The following is a 22,936-nucleotide window of genomic DNA, read 5'->3' as shown; positions in this document are numbered from 1 at the left end:
CCAGAAACTCTGTTTCCATTTCAACAAATGCCCAGCCAACCCCATTTATAAAGAAACACACACACACACACACACACACACACACACACACACACACATGTGCTTGCCCATACACACACTTCACTCTCTTTCCGTTTCAACACCAATGCAGCTGAAACCATTGCAGCCACAGCAAACTTGTTCATAAATAAACACACACACACACACACACACACACACACTCTCTCTCTCTCTCTTTCTCTCTCTCACACACTCTCTCTCTCTCACACACACACCAGATGTGCTTGACCCCTCTCACTTCTACTAGATGATAGTGTGTGTGTGTGTGTGCATGAAAGAGGGAGATAGAGTGTGTATGTGTGTGTGTTTGTGTGTGTGTGTGTGTAGGAGAGATAGATAGAGGGAGAGAAAGAGTGTGTGTGTGTGTGTGTGCGCGCTCTAAGAATTGAGGTTCTCCAGACTCCCAAACTCTGTAATAAGTTTCAGTTCTCTGATCCTTCTTTGTGATAACCTCAGAGGTTTCAGGCAGCTGCCCGCGTCAGCAAAACACACACACACGCACACACAAATACAGACACACACACCTACACACACACACACACACACACACACACACACACACACACACACACACACACAGAGACACTAAGAATAAGATTCAAAACAGAGAGAAAGGAGAAAGGAGAAGAGAGAACAAAGATGATGACCACACACATACACACACACACACACACACGGGTGAAAGGAGAAGAGAGAAAGATGGTGACCACACTGAAATGAATCAGAGACAGAAGGAAGCTGTGCAAATCTCTGAGAGAGTGTTTGAGACAGGGGGAAGTGTGTTACACACACACACACACACACACACACACACACACACACACACACACACACACATATTTCTTTGGCCTAGCTCTGAAAAGTCAGAAATGAGACGTTACCTGGGATTGTGTGTGTGTGTGTGTGTGTGTGTGTGTGTGTGTGTGCACAGTCATGCATCTCCCTCTCCTCACACAGGAGCAACTGTTTCTGACTGCGACGGTAATCTGGGAATGCTGGAAGACACACAACTGATATTCGGAACAGGGTATCTTAATTATGATTTGAATTCTGGAATTCTGAAATTCTGGAATTCTGTTCTGGAGAAGATGGATCCTCGCTCCACGTCAGAGACGTTGATAAAGAGGGAGTGAGGCTTTGAAGAGGACTCTGCTCGGACTTCAAAGAGCTCTGGAGAGCCTTCTCACACACACACACACACACACACACACACACAGAGAGCCTTCGGGGCAGGAGCTGTTGGACAGGTCACCGTATAATCCCTTAGTCACATGACCACAACACACACCTCTGCCATGCAGGGCCAACGGCTAATCCACTACACACACACACACACACACACACACACACACACACACACACACACACAAAACACACACACACAATGCACGCACACACACACACACACACACACACATGTGCAACACGCTTAAACATACCTTAAACAAACATTCCAGGTCTGGTTTTATGCATGACCCCCCCCCCCCACACACACACACACACCTGCACACATACTCCACACATACTCCACACACTCAGCAACAGACACACAGTATCTCAAACACTTTGGGCCAATTGCTCTGTCGCTAGTTTGGAGTTTAACACGGTTTTAAACTCGGTGGTGACGCAAGAAGTCACGTGACGACTTAAGCTCCATTGCTGTGTCATATGCACCTGTGGTTTAACCTGCTGCTGCGTTTTACCTTGATCTCAATTGCTGTGTCTTCAAGGAAATTCAAATCACCCACTAGAGGGCGCATTTAATGCGTGTTAGTCTAATCTCGGAAAGGACATGGTTTTGCGGTAGACTAAACCTTAGTTTGCAGGATAGCAAGATAGGTGACAGCTTACGCTTCATAAACCGACACATACACACACTGTTGGCTAGACTTATTACACAGTAGGCTACAATAAAGGCTACAATATAGCAGTTGCTTAAGTTGGCAAATGCCTACAAATGTAGCCACAAAGAACGAGTAGGCCTATTCGTAAAATAGCCTAACGCACGGTAGATCGTTCCATCAACCCTCGATTATGGTCTTTATTTAGGCTACTTAGGCTGCGCAAAGCATTTATTTGAGGCAGACTTCCAGGCAAGAACTTTTGTTACGTGCGTTTTATTGTGAGACCAGACATGCGTTTTGTTAGCGGCATAGGCTATTAAAAGCAGTAGTTTTCAGTTTAGTTTGGGGTTTAATTTACTTTTGGACTGTTTGGTGATGTTGCTAAATGTAGAGACTGATGGGCACTGAAATATTATTAGGCTATATTTGAAGGTTCACTATTACGTTTCATGTCGTTGAAAGGGATTTCCACCGAATCCACCCGTGTGAGGCGCTTTCATTCATTCAGTGACTGAATAGAATAGAATAGAACAGAATATAATATAATAGAATAGAATAGAATAGAATAGAATAGAATAGAATAGAATAGAATAGAATAGGTACTTTTTTCATCCCGTGAGAGAACCAACCAACCAGCGGGGCTCGGGGAGCAAGTAGGCTATGATTTGAAAACGTCTGCCCCTATCCGACACACTAACATGCATTTCACATCACAGGCATTAAAGACAATTGTGACAAAATACGTAGCCTAGTCCCACATGGATTCGTAAAGGCTGGAATGCGCACGGAGCCATGGAATGTGGGTTTAGTGCCCAGCATAATTTGTCCATAGTTGGGCTGAAGTGTGGCGATAAAAGGCTTATTTTTGCTCCTCCGTGTAATGTTCTATTTAGTTCGTGACAACTGATTGATTGACTGATTTAATGTTATATAGCATAGCCTACTGGATAAGATTTCAGATTCAGATTTCCACAAAAGTAGCCTTGACTATTTCATGATAGGCTATATTTCAACATTATTTGCGTTTTATTAAAATGTACTTTACATTTCCAAAGTGTTTTGGCACTTAGAGCGCATTTAACCACAAGAGTCATAAAAATTATCCCGTCAAAATCCTTAAATGCGTTAAGACTGTTGAATTACGACTGCATCTGCTGGGGTAAAACTCAAAATAGCGTACTTCCGGCTTCCAGGCAGTTTAACCCCAGTTTAACTAGGAACCAGCTGATCCTGTCTCGTTTCTGACACAGCAATCACGTTAAACTTCGTGCGCAGCTGCGTGTTAAACTCCAAAACCTCCGTTTTAAGGAGCACGGTTTTAAATCGTAGCACAGCTAGCGCAATGCTAACTGACAGAGCAATTGGCCCTTCATCTCTGGTTTAAACCCATCACCCAAACACACACACACACACACACACACACACACACACACACACACACACAGTGATTGTGTTGTTCTCTGACAGAAAAGCTCTGGGGAGGTGTGTCCACTGTTACACACACTCAGTGACATGCACACACTCCAACACACACACACACACACACACACACACACACACACACACAAACCATTATGAAAAACACAGGAAATCATAATTTTAGATGTTGTGATTGTGATTGTTCTCTGACAGGGCAGCCCTGGGAGATAAGTGTGTGTGTGTGTGTGTGTGTGTGTGTGTGTGTGTGTGTCCACTATGTGGCCTGGCCTGTGGGTGACAGATGACTGATGGCTGTGTCCTCTCAGGTTCAGGGTGAGGAAGGAAGCTGGGGTTAATTACCAGGACATGGACGCACATGCTGTCTCACACACACACACACACACACACACACACACACACACACACCTCTGAAACACACACTTTACACACAAGCTGTCTCACACACACACACACACACACACACACACACACACACACACACCTCTAAAACACACACATTACACACACGCTGTCTCACACACACAACTCTCTGACAGGACACAGCCAAGTAGGCTCACACACTCTTTCCAAACACACTTCTCAGACGAGACCCTCCAACCAGGTCCATGGGAGCACTTCCTGTTCGCTGGGATAACAGACAGTTGCATTTCCTGTTGGGCATCAGGGTCACATTCCTTCAACCCGCCCACCACCACCATCACCACCACCACACGCACACACACCACCATACACACACACACACACACACACACACACACACACACACACCATCACCACCACATCTAATGGCAACGGCTCCAGCTGGGGAATGGGGTCCAATTTGTGAAGTGTCACCTGTCAATCATATTCAGACAGACAGCACTGCGCTATATTGTGAAGCGTCACCTGTCAATCATATTCAGACAGACAGCACTGCGCTATATTGTGAAGAGTCACCTGTCAATCATATTCAGACAGACAGCACTGTGCTGTGCTATATTTTGCAGCGTCACCTGTCAATCATATTCAGACAGACAGCACTGTGCTGTGCTATATTTTGCAGCGTCACCTGTCAATCATATTCAGACAGACAGCACTGTGCTGTGCTATATTTTGCAGCGTCACCTGTCAATCATATTCAGACAGACAGACAGCACTGTGCTGTGCTATATTTTGCAGCGTCACCTGTTGGCCGTAAACCCTCAGGACTCCACATGGTGACCAGATGGATGCGGTTCCTGCCGCATACTCAGACTGTGACTCTACTGTACAGTCGTCAGCGAGGCACAGCCGGGCAGCCTAGCAACCGAATCGCTACGGAGACCTTTGGCTGATCTAGCGAAACTTTCTTGTGAGTTGAACACTGCAACAGCTTTGAACGTCACGTTGTGTAACCGTTTCATTCATCATGATCAGATGATTATGGGGGGGGGGGGGGGGGGGATAAGTGCTTCAGTGAGTGCTGTTTTTAAACAGTCAAGTGTCGGTTATAGCCAGGTGGGTGGTAAGTCTAGGATCTACGATGGTAGGATCTAGAATGTTACGTTACGTTACGTTGGTTCTATATAGAGCAAGCCAATGTCCTGCATTGCACCGTATATTTCACCCATCTGAAATGTGAACTGATGTTGGCCTCAAATCACCGCACGGGGGCCAAGCACCTCCTAAACTAAAGCAACAAGAAGGAGACCTTTTGACTGAAACAGCCAGTCACAGTACTGCTAGCAAGAGTTAGCAACAGGCTTCTATAATAAAAGGCCTTAGTAAACAGTAGTTGATTGTAATGTCTGTAATTTAGTCTGTAATTCTGCCCTAGCATGACATGAGGGCATCATTTCTGTCTTTCTGTTGTATGGCAGAGCTTCATGTTAATGACTATGTTGATGTCTGCCACAAGGCATACTATCTCTACGTCTAGTAAGTAATGTATAGTCATATAGACAGACAGACACACACGCACACACACACACCAGAGCGAATATCAGCGTGTGTGTACAGTATGTGTGTGTCTGTGAGGAGACAGACCATTTTTATTCATGTAAGCACTACACACACACAACCTTTTCAAACCCTGCTGTCCCCTCCGATACCTCTCCTGACCTCCGTCCATGTCTACGTCTAGCAGCCTATGTAATGCTACTGTGGATAGCGTGGCTTTTCAGCGCTGAGTTCACCCCATGCTTTTTCTATATTCTACACTATGTCATGTAATGTTATTAGGGGTGGGGGGCTGTTCTCCTGTTCCAGACATGCTATTTGTGTGTCTGACACCTGTGTGTGTGTGTGTGTGTGTGTGTGTGTGTGTGTGTGTGTGTGTGTGTGTGTGTGTGTGTGTGTGTGTGTGTGTCATGCTGTGTAATACTGTGTAATACTGATGCTGTGTAATACTGATGGCAGAACTGGGAGTGAAAAAACAACTGCATCCCCTTCCCAACAGCCCCCACCCTACCCACACACACACACGCACACACACACACACATCACCCCCCCGCCCCCCAACAGCCATACCTTCAGGGTCAGGGGTGCTGCCCTTCACCAGGAATGTGTGCTGTGCCAGCAAGAGGATATGAGGGGTGGTGTGTTGGTGTGTGTGTGTGTGTGTGTGTGTGTGTGTGTGTGTGTGTGTGTGTATGAGGGCTGGCGGGGAGTGAAAGATGATCCAAAATATCCATGACGATGAAAGAGGAGGCCGGGGTGGCTGTTCAAGAGAGCCGTCACTCCCCTATGGATATGTGGGACAGGGGGAGGCAGAGTGTGTGTAGGTGTGTGTGTGTGTGTGTGTGTGTGTGTGTGTGTGTGTGTGTGTGTGTGTGTGTATGTGCAGACAGTACACACACATACAGTGGGCCTGTGTGTGTGTGTGTGTGTGTGTGTGTGTGTGTGTGTGTGTGTGTGTGCAGAGATCACAGGCATCATATTACCGAGTCCTCCAGGAATCCTCGTCGTTATGACATAACAGGCAGGCAGCATGACACTGCTGACCAGTTTAAAAGCCTGAACACAGCGAGCCAATATGACCATGTGTGTGTGTGTCTCTGTGTGTGTGTGTGTGTGTGTGTGTCTGTGTGTGTGTGTGTGTGCCTGTGAGGAAGCACTACACACACACAACCTTTTCAAACCCCTGCTGTACCCTCCGATACCTCTCCTGACCGTTGACGATGCGCCCCCATTGGTTCCTGTAAAGTGATCCCGCCCCCTGGCAGCTGCGGTCCATTCCTGACTGGCCGGCTGGGAAGCCGCCTCTCTCCCCCTGCGCCAACTGGCCGCCCCAAACCCGCCCACCCCACCTGTCCTGTAGGGGGCAGTGTTCCAAAAAAAGAGCTGGCGTCTGCTGGCATATGCCCACTACACACAGATGCTGCCGCATACACCCACGCACATGCACACACACACACACACACACACACACACACACACACACACGCACACGCACACGCACACACACTTCACACAGATGCTGCTGCATACACCACGCCCATGTGCACACACACACACCACACACAGACACACAGACACACCACACACAGACACACAGACACACACACACACCACACACAGACACACACACACACACACACACACTTCACACAGATGCTGGCGCTGTGAATAGCTGCTGTGAAGTATTCGCACATAACCCAAACACTCACACACTATCAGGTTCACACACCACGCCATCTTATGTCATGCATGGCATCCATCTAATAAGAGAGAGTTATTACACTCATCTTATATGATACACGCCATCCATCTAATAAGACCAACTTATTACACTCACACACATCATCTTATATGATACACGCCATCCATCTAATAAGACCAACTTATTACACTCACACACATCGATCATCTTATATGATACACGCCATCCATCTAATAAGACCAACTTATTACACTCAAACGCATCATCTTATATGATACACGCCATCCATCTAATAAGACCAACTTATTACACTCACACACATCATCTTATATGATACACGCCATCCATCTAATAAGACCAACTTATTACACTCACACGCATCATCTTATATGATACACGCCATCCATCTAATATGCTAACTTATTACACTCACACACTAGTATTGTCTTGAGATTTCAACTTAAAATGTTCACTTTGACTTGAACTTGTACTCGCAAAACACACTGACTACAATGAATGCTCAAGCCCTGTGTGTGCATGTGTGTGCGTGTCTGTGTATGTGTGTGTGTGTGTGTGTGTGTGTGTGTGTGTTAAAGCAACATATGGAAGTAGAGCCTCCTCTTACAGTAAGTAACAGGATGCCTGAGGCAAAGGGCACACAAAATCACCACCACCACCGCCACATACACCCAGGCCCATGTGCACACACAAACGCACACACACACACGCACACACACGAACACATGCACACACATGCACACGCGCACACACACACACGCGCACACACACACACGCACACACACACACACACACACACACACACTGGACTCCATGGGGGCTCTCGGTGGCTTTTACCAGCAGACAGATGAGGCTCATAAGAGAGAGATTTAGCAGGAGCCATGCAGGTTTACATGTGTCTGTGTGTGTGTCTGTCTGTGTGTGTGTCTGTGTGTGTGTGTGTGTGTGTCTGTCTGAGTGTGTGTGTGTGTGTGTGTGTTTGAGAGAGAGAGAGAGGAAGTGTGTGTGTGTGTGTGTGTGTGTGTGTGTGAGAGAGAGAGAGTGAGAGAGAGAGATGGCTAAAAGAGACTGAAAGAAAAAGAGAGAGCCCCAGTGATTTGTGTGTCTGTTAACGCGTCTATATCTGTGTTTGTCTATTAGTAAACTCGTATTTATATATCTGTGGGAAAGTGCACACGTACAGTAGGCTTGTGTGTGAGTGTGTGTGTGTGTGTGTGTGTGTGTGTGTGTGAGAGAGTGAAGCTAAACTGAACTGTGTGTCGGTGATGAATGAACACAGTGTTGCTGGGCAGTTTTCTCAGAGTTTTTCTCAGAATTTCTCAGTTTCTCTGAGTCCTCTCTCAGTGTTCCTGGTTTGCAGCAGTGTAAATGTCTCTATGTGTCAAACAGCTAGTGGGTGTATTTCACACACACACACACACACACACACACACACACACACACACACACACACACACACACACACACACACACACACACACACACACACACACACACACGCACACACACACATACATACACACACACACACACACACACACACTGCCCCATGGTATGTGTGCGCACTGTCCGCACATACACACTGCTGCAAAGGAGTGTTGGGTTTCATTCCCAAAAATACCCATCTGCCCCCCATTGCCCCCCATTGCCCCCCCCTGTCCCCCACCCAGGGGGTTTCTGGGGGATTATCAGCAGGCCTGGGGCGGGACGCTATTCATAGACGCTCCTGTGGCCCGCCGCAATGCATCATGGGATAGGACAGGTGGACGGGCGTGGGCTGCATGTGTGTGTAGGAGAGGGGCGGGACTTCAGTTCCCGTCCACCAATCGCGTGAGGCCGTGCGCGAGGAGGGGGATTGACACTATGAATGAACGACTCATGTGTGAATGACGCAGTGCAAAGGTCGAGGGTCATGGGTGAGCGAGGGGAGGGGCTAGCGGAACAGGGGGTTTCCTGAATGGGAATAGCTATGAGGTGTCTAATCATGGTGGCATTTTTGGGACAGGGTGTGTGTGTGTGTGTGTGTGTGTGTGTGTGTGTGTGTGTGCATGTCTCTGTGTGTGTGTGTGTGTGTGTGTCTGTGTGCTCGTGCGTGTGTGTCTGTGTGTGTGCGTACGTGTATGTCTGTGAGTGTGTGTGTGTGTGTGTGTGTGTGCGTGTGTGCGTGTGTGTGTGTGTATGTGTGTGTGTGCGCGTGTTCGTACGCGACCTCCGCTCGCTTTATTCCGTGGCTTAAGGTCACCGGGCTCCGAGACAAACACACAAACAGACCTGCCCGTGATGTCATCAGAGCAGGCCAGCGGAAACGCTGTGCGCTTCCTGTTTGGCATTTCCTGTTGGAATGTAGGGCACGTACGCGGAGGAGACGCGGCCGAGCGCCGAGATCCGGAGATCCGGGCGGGATTTGGAACGCCACCGCTCGCTCTTATCAGGATGAGTCACGGTGGCCGTAATCACAGCGTTTATCTGGTCCACATTCCACATCAGAACCCAGACCAGCTCTTACCAGCACTGGGTTTGGTGAAATGGCCCCAGATTAACTCTACAGGGACTACAGAGGAGAGAGGGAGGAGAGAGGGGGAGAGAGAGAGAGGCAGAGAGAGAGGGGGAGAGAGGGATAGAGGGAGGGAGACGGGGAGAGATAGAGAGGAGAGGAGAGAGAGAGACAAAGGGGGACAGGAGAGGGGCAGTAGAGACAGAACACAGGACAGAAAAGAGAGAGAGAGGTGGAACAAGAGAGAAAGAGGAGGAAGAAAGGAACACAGGAGAGGAAGAGGAAAGGAGAGGAGTGTGGAGGGAGGAGGAGGATTATGAGAGAGGAGAGAGGGAGACAGAAGAGGAAGAGGAGTAGGGGAGGGAAGGGAACAGGGGAGGAGAGGAAGAGGAGTAGGGAAGGGAAGGGAACAGGGGAGGAGAGGAAGAGGGTTGTGGGGGAGGAGAGGAGAAGAGAGGAGTGGAGAGGAGGGGAGGAGAGGGAGGAAGAGGGTCATGGGAGAGGAGAGGAGAGGAGAGGTGAGGAGGGGAGAGGAGAGGAGAGGAAGAGTGGAGGGAGAGGAGAGGAGAGGAGGGGAGGGGAGGAGAGGAGAGGAGAGGAGGGGAGGGGAGAAGAGAGGAGGAGGGGAGGGGAGAAGAGAGGAGGAGAGGAGAGGAGAGGAGAGGAGGGGAGAGGGGAGGAAGAGGAGAGGGGAGGGGAGGAGAGGGAGGAAGAGGGTTGTGGGAGAGGGGAGAAGAGAAGAGAGGGGAGGAGAGGAGAGGAGAGGGGGGGAGGAGAGGGAGGAAGGGTAAGGGGACGGGGATGTTGTTGGTGTCGGGGTCGCTGCCAAGCGTTCCTGTCTAACTCTGCTCCACCTGGCTGCGTTTCAGAAGAGGGGAAGGAAGGGGAGACAGTGACCTTCCCTTCACAGCGCCGCAGTCGTGGACAGGACACGCTTCAAACAGACCCGTGCTCTGGGCCGGCTCCCACAGGACAGGACAGGACAGGAGAGGAGAGCTGCCGCTCTAACCGTGCCTCTGAGGAGCCAGTCTAACGGGGTAGCGTGCCTATGTTCCCTGGGTCCTATGTTCCCGGGTCCTGTTCCTCACTTTGTATGGGACCGGGGAAAATAGAACCCTTTTGTTCCTTAATTTTAAAAAGGGTCCTATGTTCCCCGGTTTTCCCAAAAAGGGTCCTATGTTCCCCGGTGTGTATTGAGACCGTGGAACATAGGACCCTTTTTGGGAAAACCGGGGAACATAGGACCCGGGGAACATAGGGATGACCCCGTCTATCGACCAGCTTTAGCTTTAAGCTATACGCTAACGGCTACTGCTATGGTGCTTGACCTGCACTCACTCACCACCCACCTACAGGCCACAACAAGCCCTCAACAGCAGCCAGCCAAAGAGTGGAGTGTGTGGAAGAGCACTTTGTAGCACTCGATAGCTAACAGCCTTGTCTGATAACTTGGCCTGTTCTGCACTGGGAAGTGGCAGCTAGCCAACACGGACCCAGCGAATGCCAAAGGTGGTCACCAAAGTAAAGGCTGTTTGATTTGATTGGATCGGATCGCAAACACGGCCGAACTACCACAACTGTAGAACGCGGATGGCCAAGACCTGTCTCTCAGTGAGTGAGGATGGGTCTGAGCCATGAGACGAGAGGAACATGCAACTTAAGCCTACCTTACACTGACAGACTTTTACAAGTTTAGGGAAAGATTCTTGAAAGATTGTAGTCTTTAGAGTAAAGCTTGAATGAGGCGCATTAGTTAAAAGACTACAGTTTTTCAAGAATCTTTCCCAAATCTTGTCAAACTCTGTCAGTGTAAGGTATAGACATGTGACCATAAATAGACAAACAAAGTGAGCTTATAAGTAATATAATACTATAATCATTAATATAATATATGACAAGAATAATAGTAGAGAGATTAAATAGCTCTCTCACTCTATCTCTCACACACCCACACACACTCTCTCTCTCACCCACCCACCCACACAAACACACACACACAGGCATGAATAGCCCACACATACAGTATACACAAAAATACAAATAAACACATCCACACCCAGTTAAGTGGGCAGAAACTGGTACTTGTTGTCTGCACGGGCACAGTTGCGTAAACAAAGTCATAGACCAGTCAAGTCATAGGCCTGAATTATGCTGCTCTCCAGACTGACGGGCTTTGGAGATGACGGCACTGCAGTGTTTTTCTAGAATGTTCTTAAACCACTCTTCTCTCGCCTCACCTAAATCAGGCAGCACCTGCTATCGAACTGTCTAGAGACAGACACACCCGACAATGCCATGTGATCCTCCTCCTTTTTCTCACACACCTGCGCATAGACCTCGTCAACCCAGTCAAATCTTCTCTGGACATACATTCACCATTCATCATTTTCACGACAGCGCACAACTGTGTGTGTCTCTCTCTCCACACACTCTCACAGGAAATGAATGACTAGAACATCTCACATGGCAACGCAACTTTCTCTAGTAGTTTTGGTCGCACCTAATATTGTAAAACACTGATCACGGCTCAGGCTGCGATGTTGTGTATGTCAACACGGTTCTTGCCGTGGAGCTTCTGTTGTGAAGAGGGTATTTCGGGCAATTCGACTTACGCCCTTAATGCGGCTTATTCCTAATGTGTGATCAAAGCCTATGCTTACAGCGTTCGGTCTGTCTCCGCTGCTAACGGGCTCTCACGCCCACCAAAATGTCACACCGTTGCCATAACTCTGAAGTGTGGGACCCTGAACTCGACTGCCACGCTTCGCACACAGTGGAAAATCAGTTTAGTTATGGTGCTGAGAAGCAGCTGTCGCTGAGTCAATCCTTATTTCCGCTCTGCCTAGAGAAGTGTCCACAACAGTCCACTCCACACACACACACACACACACCACAACGAAGCCGCTCTCTCCTACCACACAAACCCATGAAAACTGTATAACAGTGCACCCTGCCCCGTCGGGGCGCTTACAACGGTCCGCCTATAATAACCATTATAATGACAGAACAAAGCGGGCGGACATAAAGACGTTTAAAGTGTGTTTGCAGTCACTTTTCCAGCCTCGTTGGCTATTTTTAGTGGCGCAACTTGTCTCCTCGTCTTCCCACAATATCTCCAGCCCTGCTGTCACAGCAGCAGGAGCGGTTCTTGCCCGTCTGACATTTAGCTGGCGGCGCAAGGCGACAAAGTTGACCAGTTCGCCATGCTCGCTGCAACTCGAACTGGCAACAACAACCCTGTCGACAGAGATCAGTGTGTGTGTGTGTGTGTGTGTGTGTGAGAGAGAGGTTTAAAGGTGTAGCCTAGCCGTTCTCATCCCCTTACCTTCTCTTGGGCTCGGGTTAACCTCTTCTGCATGTTGATTGCCAGTTTCCCCGCAGAAACGTTAACTCCTTTTACTTTCTCTCCTTTCTCTCCTTTCTCCGTTTCGGCCATGGTGCCCCGTTCTTCCGTTAACCGCTGAGCAGAGAAGTGAGACAAGGAAGCAGGCTCGGGAGAAAACTCGGGAGAGTCGAGGGGTTCAGTGGGATGAGCGTCGCTCGCCTCCCGTAGATACTGGAGCGCGCTGGGTCTAATGTTAAACCTTCTTAAAGGAGCAGCGAGCTTGCGCGTAATTCTAATCCCTCGATGACAGCTTCTTAAAGGTGAAAACGCAAAGGTAACTCCGCACGGACTTTGCGATGCAACGTTACGGAGGTGAAGAAAACAGGCTGTTTCTTGAGCGAACCGCACAGCAAAGACCACCGTCTCACGCTCGAAGTCTTTTCTGTGTCTTCGGCGGTGGAAAGAGTCACCGAGTCAGTTTTGGATAGATTGGGTTTCCCCGAGCTCATGCCCTCCTCCCTCGCGCGCGCAACGGGCCCTTAAAGGTGTCGTTACGTGTATTATTATTAGCCGACACAGCAACAGTTGGTTCAAGTCAACAAGATGAAGCGAGTGGTATGAAGGGCCGTACAGTTTCACGTCCAAATGAGTAAGTTTTTTTGTTTTTAAGTTTCAACCCTTTAAGCTTTCTCCGTTTGCACGGACAATAAACAGTGTACAGCGTACAGTGGTGGTCTCTGGGTAGGCGACAGTGATTTCTGTCAACACTGTTATACAGTTTCAGCTTAAATATTTACATTGCACAGTCATGCACAGTATCTCAAAGTAAAACATTCTGAAGCGTTCTCGTCTCGCCCCATGGCGCGCTAAGTGTCCTATCTTTCAATGTTTTGCCGCTAGGTGGCGATGAAATACCATTTTCGCTGCATGTGAAGTGCGCTTTGGTGGTGGTTGCAACAGGTCGCCTCAATCATCACACAGGACATATATTTCCATTATGTTTAATTTAAAAAATAAATCTTTAAATATTTCTTACTTTACATAAGTCTTGATATTATATCAACATTCATCTATTAACAACACAAAGTAAACCCTTTTTCATAAAATATTAAAACGTTCTCTGTATTTCAGGCATTAAGAGATCAAACAGCTGGAGATGTGGAGAGGCATCTTTCTTTGGAAGCTCAGGAGCAATTCAATATCCAAGAGCCATTACAAACTGTACACAAACTGTCAACACACCGTACAATAGAAATGATTTCTGTAAAAATATGACATCTACTATGTTCTTGGTCCTTAGTGTGTGTGAGCCAGTGTCTGTAAACCTGTGAGTGTGCCCTGAGTAAAACATCTTATGCTTGAGCGCGGGTGTGTGTGTGTGTGTGTGTGTTTGTGAAGATGAGCTTATATGTGTGGCCGTGTGTTTGCTGAGAAACATTCAAATAACGCTCCCGTAAGTTACATGAATGCTTCTGAAAGTCCAGTTAAAAAAACAACAGTAAAATTCCCTTGTGTTTCTCCACTCAGTCCTGATCCATAACTCCACCCCCACCCTTATGTCCCCCCCTGGCTACACCCCCCAGGGATGGAAGTGTGTTGAGTCCAGAACCGCGGTTCCGATCCAGTGCAGGGCTCGAGCGTACCAGTGCAGGCCGGAGGCCTGGTCCCGGGGGGGTCCGTCCCGGAGGGGTCCGGTCCAGCGGAGGAGCGTCCTGAGCGGGCCGAAGGCCCAGTGTGCGAGGTCCTGGTCCCCCAGCGCGGCGTAGCACGAGGCCAGCACGCCGTCCACCACCAGCGTCCCGCGCTCCGTCAGCGGCGCGAACACGCCCCGCTCACCTCTGACCTGCACCCCCACCACGCGGGAGAGCCGCGACCACGCCTCAACGGCGCCATCTAGAGGATAGGAGGTCGCCGCCGCCGCCGCCGCCGCCACCACCACGCACGCCCCTGGCTGCACATCGCTGGCGAATACGGTCCGTAGGTGGGCGTCGCCCGCGGTCGCGGTTCCGTTGCACGGGCCGTCCGAGGCGAAGAGGAGGTGGGCGGCCGTGAGGGAGAGGCGGGAGCCGCTCTCGGTGGTGATGACGTAGAAGTGCTTCCGGGTCGCGGGGTCGCGGTGCAGGAAGGTCAGCACGGGGCTGTAGAGGAGGCCGCCGCTGCCGTCGCTCTCCGTAGAGGTCAGGACGTGGTCTCCGGGTCGAAGGTCACGCATCAGACGCTGACTGCCGTCCTCCAGGGTCGCCCACGACGACCCGGGGAAGCAGCCGCCTGTCTTAGCCGCCAGCGAGTTCTCTGTGTGAGAGAGAGTAAACACACACATAAACACACACACACACACACTCCTATATCAACTAACACACACATAAACACACACATACATCAACTAACCGCTACACCTAATAATTCCTGTACTGTACTTTGTTACATTCAGTTGTATTTCCAACTCAGATGCTTTTTGCTCAAAATGTATGAATTTTCCTCTTTGTTTTGCTCGGACACACACTTAACATTTGAAATACAATGTACTTCATGCGCCTCTACATTTCCTTAGGTGTTAATATTGCTGATAGCAAATAGTATTGCACACTTACACAGAGCTGACAGCTGTGGTCGTGTGAGCGTGTAGTGAATGAGCAATGAACACGTCGGTGTGGGTGTGTGTGTGTGTGTGTGTGTGTGTGTGTGTGTGTGTAAGCCTCCGTCCACCCACTACAGCTCTGGCAACTCCCCACTGTCCTCTCACGGGGTCAGGGAGACGAGTTGGACGTTGGAATGTATGGTGTGTATTCCCTTCCAGCATGGTCAGGAGTGTGTGTGTGTGTGTGTGTGTGTGTGTGTGTGTGTGTGTGTGTGTGAGAGAGAGTTTCAGCAGTCTTTTTCAATAGAAACACACAGAGAACAGCTCCTGGTTGCCCCCCCCTCAGTCTCTGCACACATCAGCTCTGTGAATGTCCCACCGAGTTTTGTGGCGCACGGTGATGACATCATCAGCGTGTCAGCAGGATCTGCATGCAGTTGGATGATTATGTGTAAATGCTTCATACAAAAGGGGGAGTAACATACTGAAGAAGAAAAAAACAAATCAAAACAAAAATGGACGACTTGTGGTCCGATCAACTCAGGGCCAGGGAGGCAGCGTATCGATCTGGACAGAGAGAACAGAGGGAACCAGAAGGACAGAGAGAAGGACAGAGAAGAAGAGAGGAAGAAAGGAGGGAGGAAGAAAAAGGGGAAAAAAAGAAACAAAGGTACATGAGGTCTCTCAGGTACGAGTATGGCCATACTCCACTGCTGACCAGCCCTGACCAGAGGTGGGCGTCCCGAGATTCAGAGAGCCAAAGTCCTGCCAAGTATTATGATCCAACCATGCAGTAAACCAATTAGCCTAATTAGCAGACAGGTAGATCAGATAATTAGTGATATCACCTGTGTTAAGTGCACAGGTAGAAAGAATTTATGGCAGGACTTTTACTCTCTGGACCCGGGATGGCACCTCTGGTCCTAACACACAGGACTGTTACACTCAATGACTAATTATAGTAATATTAGTAATTATTTAATGTAATTACATCATTACTGACTGCATTATAACTAGTTACTTCTACAAAGTAGGAATAATAATGTTGGTCGTCCTAACGAATGTACAGTAGTTAGTCCCATCAAAATATGAACTTAGAGCATACACACTTATCCAGGGGTTATCATATTCTCGGCTTGGTTTAGACATTACTCTTCAGTCAGCTCAGAAGAAGCATGTGGAGTTAGCGTGTAAAGCTGACAGCTCCTTTATAATTCTCATGCCCTGGAGCTAAGCTAACTCAATGCTAGTGGGACACTGGACAATACTCTATGTCCTCCATAGATAACGCTAAAAGGTGACGCTAGCACAGACGTAAAAATGCCCTTTTAATCATTTCTGTGTCATTTATCATTTAAAATGATAGCTAGACAAGAAGTTTTTAGAGAGAGTCTTCTTGTGCAGATAAAGAGCCTAAGACTTTAAAATCCTGAGATTAAAAAGTAAATTAACGCTCAGGATTTTAACGTTGTTTTTTAATACTGCAGGTCATGCAAGTAAACATACTATAACTATGACAACCACTTATGGCCAGACAGCAGAGAATCTCAGAGCTGATCTGAGCCAGATCAGGGCCACATCTGGGCCAGATCAGGGCCACACCTGAGCCAGATCAGGGCCAGAGGTCCCTGCTGTGTGGGTAAGTTAAGTAGAATGACTTCCATTGACCTGCGTGAGGTTAGTCAGCCTCCAGCCTGTAGGGGTCGCTAGAGCCTGGTGAAGCTAGCCATAATGCCCAGAGAGGAAAGGAGTGAGGAGAAGGGTAGAGATGAGGAGAGCGCCTGTTAGAGTGACACAGGGAGAGAGATGGACACAGTCAGCAGAGGTCAAAGGTCGGAGAACCAGGAAGTGGCGGAGAAAAGAAGCCCAGTTTGTCTCAAGGGGGTTGATTGTCAGTTCTGTTTGGCGGTTATCCAGGAAGTTTCCCTCATGTTTTGGTGTGTTTGGCCATGGTGGGTCAAACACATACATACACACACACACACACACACACACACACACACACACACACACACACACACACATGCACACACACACACACACACACACACACACACACACACACACACACACACACACACACACACACACACACACACACACACACGCTCACACACACACACACACACGCTCACACACACACGCTCACACACACACACACACACACGCATGGACAAGGAACCTGAGGGGTTATTCGTTAGTGGTAGTTAGATGAATGTTATGAAGCTTCAGTGCATCCCTTCATCAATCCTTCTTCACTCCTGCCCTGATCACCTCTCTCTCTCTCTCACACACACACACACACACACACCTGCCCTGATCACCTCTCTCTCTCTCTCACACACACACACACACACACACACACACACACAACCCCTGCCCTGATCACTTCTCTCACTCACACATTACTGCCTCAACCCCCCCACTCATCTGCCCAGAACCTTCACTCACACACACACACACACACACACCTGCTCCACTCACACATCCCTTCTTCCCTAATCCCCCCCCTACACACACACATACACACACACATTCTGCTCTAATGACAGACACACTCAGAACTACCCTGATACACACACACACACACACACACACACACACACACACATGCACACACACTCCACTCATACATCTCTTCTTCCCTAATCCCCCCCCCCCCCCCACACACACACACACACACACACACACACACACATTCTGCTCCAATGACAGACACACTCAGAACTACCCTGATACACACACACACACACACACACACACACACACACACACACACACACACGTCTCACCTGACTTGACGCTGCAGTGGATGTGGGCCTTGGACTCGTAGTAGACCCAGTCGAAGCCGGCCTCCACGGCCAGGCGGGCCAGCATGGCGTACTTGTGGCGGTCGCGGTCGGACGTGGTGATGTCCACGGCGCGGCCCTCGTAGTGCAGCGACTCCTCCGAGTGGTGGCCGTCCTCGTCCCAGCCCTCCGTCACGCGCAGCCGCACACCTGGCCACAGGTTCATCACCGAGATGGCCAGCGAGTTCAGCTTGTCCTTACACCTCTGCAGGGGGCAGAGGGCAAAGGTCAAAGGTGAGAGGGTCACACAGGATGATGAGGAAAGAGAAAAGGTCATGATGAAAAGACACTTCAGGGTAAGAGACACAACATGAAGCTAAGTATGCGCGCGCGCACGCACATGCACACACACACACACACACATACACACAGAGATGACGTGAAGTGTGTAGATGAGTAAACCCAAGAAACATGGAACGAGTTCTCATCTGTTACAGAGTGACAGATTGAGCCATGTGACAGGAAAATGTTGGTGTAAATGCTCGGAAACAACGGATTTTAGTGGAAAGACAAACACATCGGAGGATACGCTGGTTTATGGACCACTGCCTCCGGCACTGTCAGCTCAAAGGTGCCGCGGCTCTAATGTCAATCATCAGACGGTGAGTCTACGTTCTTTTTTTTCCTTAAATCTGGCGAGAGGCAACAGACACAGATTATATATTAAACCAGGGGGAAAGAAGGACACTTAGGAAAAAAGTGCTATGTAGAACCAAATTGCATGTTTCATATATGGCACGCCTAAATGGTTCTTTAAACCATTTTGAAGGGCTCATCAAAGGAACCCCAGGGTTCTTTAAAGCCTGTGTATGGTTCTATATGGCACCCCAAGAACCCTTTTCTAAGAGCGAAGTTTAAAGATGTATATCCCTTTATCTCATATTTACATTCTATTTGTGCTTATATTTTCAAAAAGTTATTATAAAAGCATGTTCAGCTGACATCAATAAATGGACTTAAGGACATGGACAACATTAAAGTTGGAGGAAGGCTGGCTGTGCAGAGTGGCGAGGCCACCTTAAACCAGTCCCTGTTACACACTGCACACGTCTCCTCCTCTGAATGCAAGAACCTCGGAGGTGCGAAACCAACAGCTAAGTGATTAATTAGCGCCGCCTGCCGCCTGCCGCCGCTACACACACACACACACACACACACACACACACACACACACACACACACACACGCGTCTGCCGCCTCTGTGGAGAGGTCCGCGAGAGGGTGCACCGGCTTGAACTCGAGACGTTGTCTAACGACTCTGATTTACGGAGTTCACCGTAGAGGAGGCGTCATAACCGCACACTTCCAGCAACGCCACTTATCCGTCGCTTTGGCAACTGGGGAACAAGACTGGCTTGTTCCACATGGATGTAAGAGTGCAATAATTCAGTGCGAAATAAAGAGCACTAATAGGCCAAATTTAGACTCGGTGCGAAAAGGAGGCTTCTGTCTGCTTCATCGGGGCGTCTGTCTTTCCAGGTGCACACCAGCTCAGTCATTTGGATCATAAAGTAAAAGTCACGGTGTCAGAGAAACGGTTTGTCTTTAAGGGCAACAACATCATCAACATCATCAACAACAAGAACAACAAGGGCTTTCTCTGCCCCAGGGATGTCTGGCAGATAGGAAAATTTACATTTTCAAATTTGTGTAATCACTTTTTCCATGTCTGTGTGCGCGTTTGGCGGATAAGAATAGCGCTTTGCGGAGCCGGTAATAGATGCCTATTCACAGACCGGTGTGGGTTTCAAAACCTTCTATTTTTTCTCTGCGGTCGCCCGAGCGAACTGGACTTCATAAATCAGCTCGCGGACTCGTGTTGGTTTTGCTTTTAAGGTAGAGATCGACGGGGTTTCTGCACGAGCGGTTTTTCGCGCGCTGACCGCGAGCTACACAAACATTCGGGCCGCTCGCGCTTGTGACAACACGCGCCTGTGCCACAACCGACGGCTCGAGCCCCCACGAACAGTCACGTCTGTATGAGGCGCCCCGGTGCCGCTCGAGACTCCGAGGCGGGAAGAGGGGAGAGTCACCGCCGAATCAAAAATAAGGGGCACTGAAAATATGCGTATAATTAAGTCTTAAACGCATATGAAGTGGGCTATTTTTATACACGTGTGCTACAAAAAACAAACAGAAAAATAACACAAAATAAAATCAACAGACCGGAGGCTGTCTCTGCGGCGGGCGCACGAGGCTGCTCGGGCTCATAAATTGTGCGCGGGTCAGGTAAACGTTCACTCGCGAGGTGACAGGTAAAGACGGAGTGAGATCTGCGGGCAAGGCGCACCCCCCATCCCCACTGCACACACATGCACACACACACACACACACACACACACACACACACACACACACACACACCCCACCGCTTCCCACGTTGGGTTCCCTAACGGACTCAACGCTCACGCATTCAGATCCAGAGGAAGCTCGCGGTCACCGGGACCTCTGATATAAATACTTGTATTCTTAGACACCGGAGTCAAATAAATTTCTGAGTGGACCACATCAATGGCGGCGTCGTAAAAGCTCGGACAGTTGAGAAAACGGGGGGAGCAAGGCGACCCGCGTCTAGGCAGCCTTAAGCTCACGGTAAACATTCACAAACACACACTGGTCAAGCTCAGCCGCGGCCCTTTTTCCAGAGCATGGCCTCTAAACAGAGAATACAGTGTTAATTAAACGTCTCTACTTCCACTTCTCCCCTTTGCACCATATAGGGAGCGATTCCACGTTGCGCAATGCTGGCCGCTCCATAGGTTAGAATGTGCGCAGTGCAGTGCGGCTATAGTTCAACACTTGTACACTAACTGGGTCAGTCGAGAGGTGCCGTACAGAAATGTAGCCTATTATGGGGGGGTGTGTTTGGCAGTTTCTTATTTTTACACCTGGAGACGAGATTCAGCCCTTAAAACATATCCTTGTCTGGACACTTGGGTCGACAGAATCTGGACGTGAGGGTCCCATGTCTAAGCTCCTCGATACACAGGTACACAGGTGTGTGTTTGCGCTGTAGCGCACACTTATCCCAAGTTCCTCTAATCAACCGGGAATAAATACACGTCATATCCAGGAGAGACTGGCGACATGTGTGTGTGTGTGTGTGTGTGTGTGTGTGTGTGTGTGTGTGTGTGTGTGTGAGTGAGTGTTAAGAAGTCCCACGCCACCGAATCATTACGCATGTATCTCACACCAACATATCCAGGAGAGACTGGCGATGAGTGTGAGTGTGTGCGTGTGTGTGGTAAGAGGTCCCGGGCCACTGGATCATTACGCGTGTATCTCACACCATCATATCCAGGCGAGACTGGCGAAGTGTGTGTGTGTGTGTGTGTGTGTGTGTGTGTGTGTGTGTGTGGTAAGAGGACACTGGATCATTACGCATGTATCTCGCACCGTCATATCCTGCAGCCCACAGCACTGACGCTGCGCAAAACAGCCTGAACGTGTCCTGCGCACTCCACCACTACCGATATTGATCCGGTTCAGACAGCAGGTGGCGAGACGGATGAGGATAGCTACGGGGAAGAGACCAGCAGGCTGATTCCTGCCGTGGCCCGTCTTACCTGCGTCATCATCCGGTCTGCGCCGGTGTTCTCCTCGTCTTTGAAGATGATGTCAGGGTTGTAGTTCGGCGTGAGCTCCTTGAAGCGCTCCGAGTTGCGCGTGATCTTGCCCTCGTACCGGCCGCTCGCTCCCAGCGTCTTCTCGGCCACGTTCGGGCTGAACTGTTTGTAGGCGAGCGGCGTCAGCTTTCTCGGTGGCCGCCTCTTCCCGTAACCTCTGCCCGGGCCACAACCCCCGGTGCCCGGCGAGAGAATCAAGGCGCAGCCGGTGAGAAACGTCAGGGCCGTGGTGAGTCGCATTCCACCTACGGCCACCGGGCACTCGCGACACGGAGTGGGGGATAAATCGGTAACGGTGAGAATCGGAGCACCCCCCTCCCCCTGATCGCAGCTTCTCGCCCCTCTGGGGGCTGATGATGGAGGGGGAGGAGGACGGAGGGTTCTAACACGGTATTACCGGGTCAGCGCGCACCGCCATATCCCCGGTGCGTAAAAACTCATTCCACACGAGCCGGTTGGTTCCGTTCCCCGGTGGTGGTGGTGGTGGTGATGTGTGTTGTTGTGAGCGCAGGACCGGTGCGTAACCCAGATCACCGTGCCAGCTGAGCGCGCAGAACTCACTCTCTCGCGCTCTCTCCTCCACTCGCGTCGCTCTCTGAGTGCACGCGGAGACACGGGGAATAAATAGGGCAGGGCCCGTTTATCTTGGCACGAGGCTTCAAAGCACGAGCTGCTGCTCCCTAGCTGTGAGAAGCGACCGCGAGCGTCCGCGGTCAGTGTGCGCATGGAAACGGGAACGGGAACAGGAGCGCGCGCTACTGCTGCTGCTGCAGCCCCGTAGTCGCGGTCTGAGGGATGTTCCTCCTCGCGGCGGTCTGGTTTCCTCCCGTTGGACTGGCGCACGGCAGCAGGCGTCCCTCAGCTGACATGGAAACGGGAGACATCCGCGAGAGATCAGAGACCGACACCGCCCTCCCGGTCCTGCCCTCTGCGTCTCTGCCTACCTCTTCTCGCGCTCGCTCTCTCACTTTCTCGCTCTCTCTCTCTCTCTCTCTCTCTCTCTCTCTCTCTCTCTCTCTCTCTCTCTCTCTCTCCGCGTGTCCTGGCCCGGTTCAGAACCCCGTGTTGCCCCCTGGCTCGTGT

At 49.8% G+C, this 22,936-nt stretch overlaps 2 protein-coding genes across 9 annotated transcripts in view; both read right to left on the bottom strand.

Annotated features, from left to right (window-relative positions):
- The window catches only part of bin1b (bridging integrator 1b), a 30,683-nt gene extending 17,409 nt beyond the window's left edge, over positions 1-13,274 (bottom strand). For 3 of the 8 annotated variants that reach the window (XM_062527690.1, XM_062527692.1, XM_062527694.1), the window contains exon 1: positions 12,801-13,271. In XM_062527690.1, the coding sequence (XP_062383674.1) occupies positions 12,801-12,911 (111 nt within the window). In that variant the 5' untranslated portion in view covers positions 12,912-13,271. Of the gene's footprint in view, positions 1-12,800 lie in introns of all 8 variants that reach the window. The other 5 variants (XM_062527689.1, XM_062527686.1, XM_062527687.1 and 2 more) reach the window with 5 other exon arrangements.
- Positions 13,275-14,370: 1,096 nt separating this feature from the next.
- On the bottom strand, positions 14,371-22,455 carry LOC134071491 (indian hedgehog B protein-like). Its single transcript, XM_062528233.1, has 3 exons — positions 21,794-22,455; positions 18,171-18,432; positions 14,371-15,092 (listed from the first exon to the last, which is right to left on the bottom strand). Exons 1-3 carry the CDS (start codon positions 22,091-22,093, stop codon positions 14,371-14,373), a joined length of 1,284 nt encoding a protein of 427 aa, XP_062384217.1. The 5' UTR covers positions 22,094-22,455.
- Positions 22,456-22,936: the final 481 nt, after the last annotated feature.

The sequence above is a fragment of the Sardina pilchardus genome, chromosome 23, assembly GCF_963854185.1.
Source record: "Sardina pilchardus chromosome 23, fSarPil1.1, whole genome shotgun sequence".
Taxonomy (NCBI): Eukaryota; Metazoa; Chordata; class Actinopteri; order Clupeiformes; family Clupeidae; genus Sardina; species Sardina pilchardus.
This window is presented reverse-complemented; position numbering and strand designations above follow the sequence as displayed.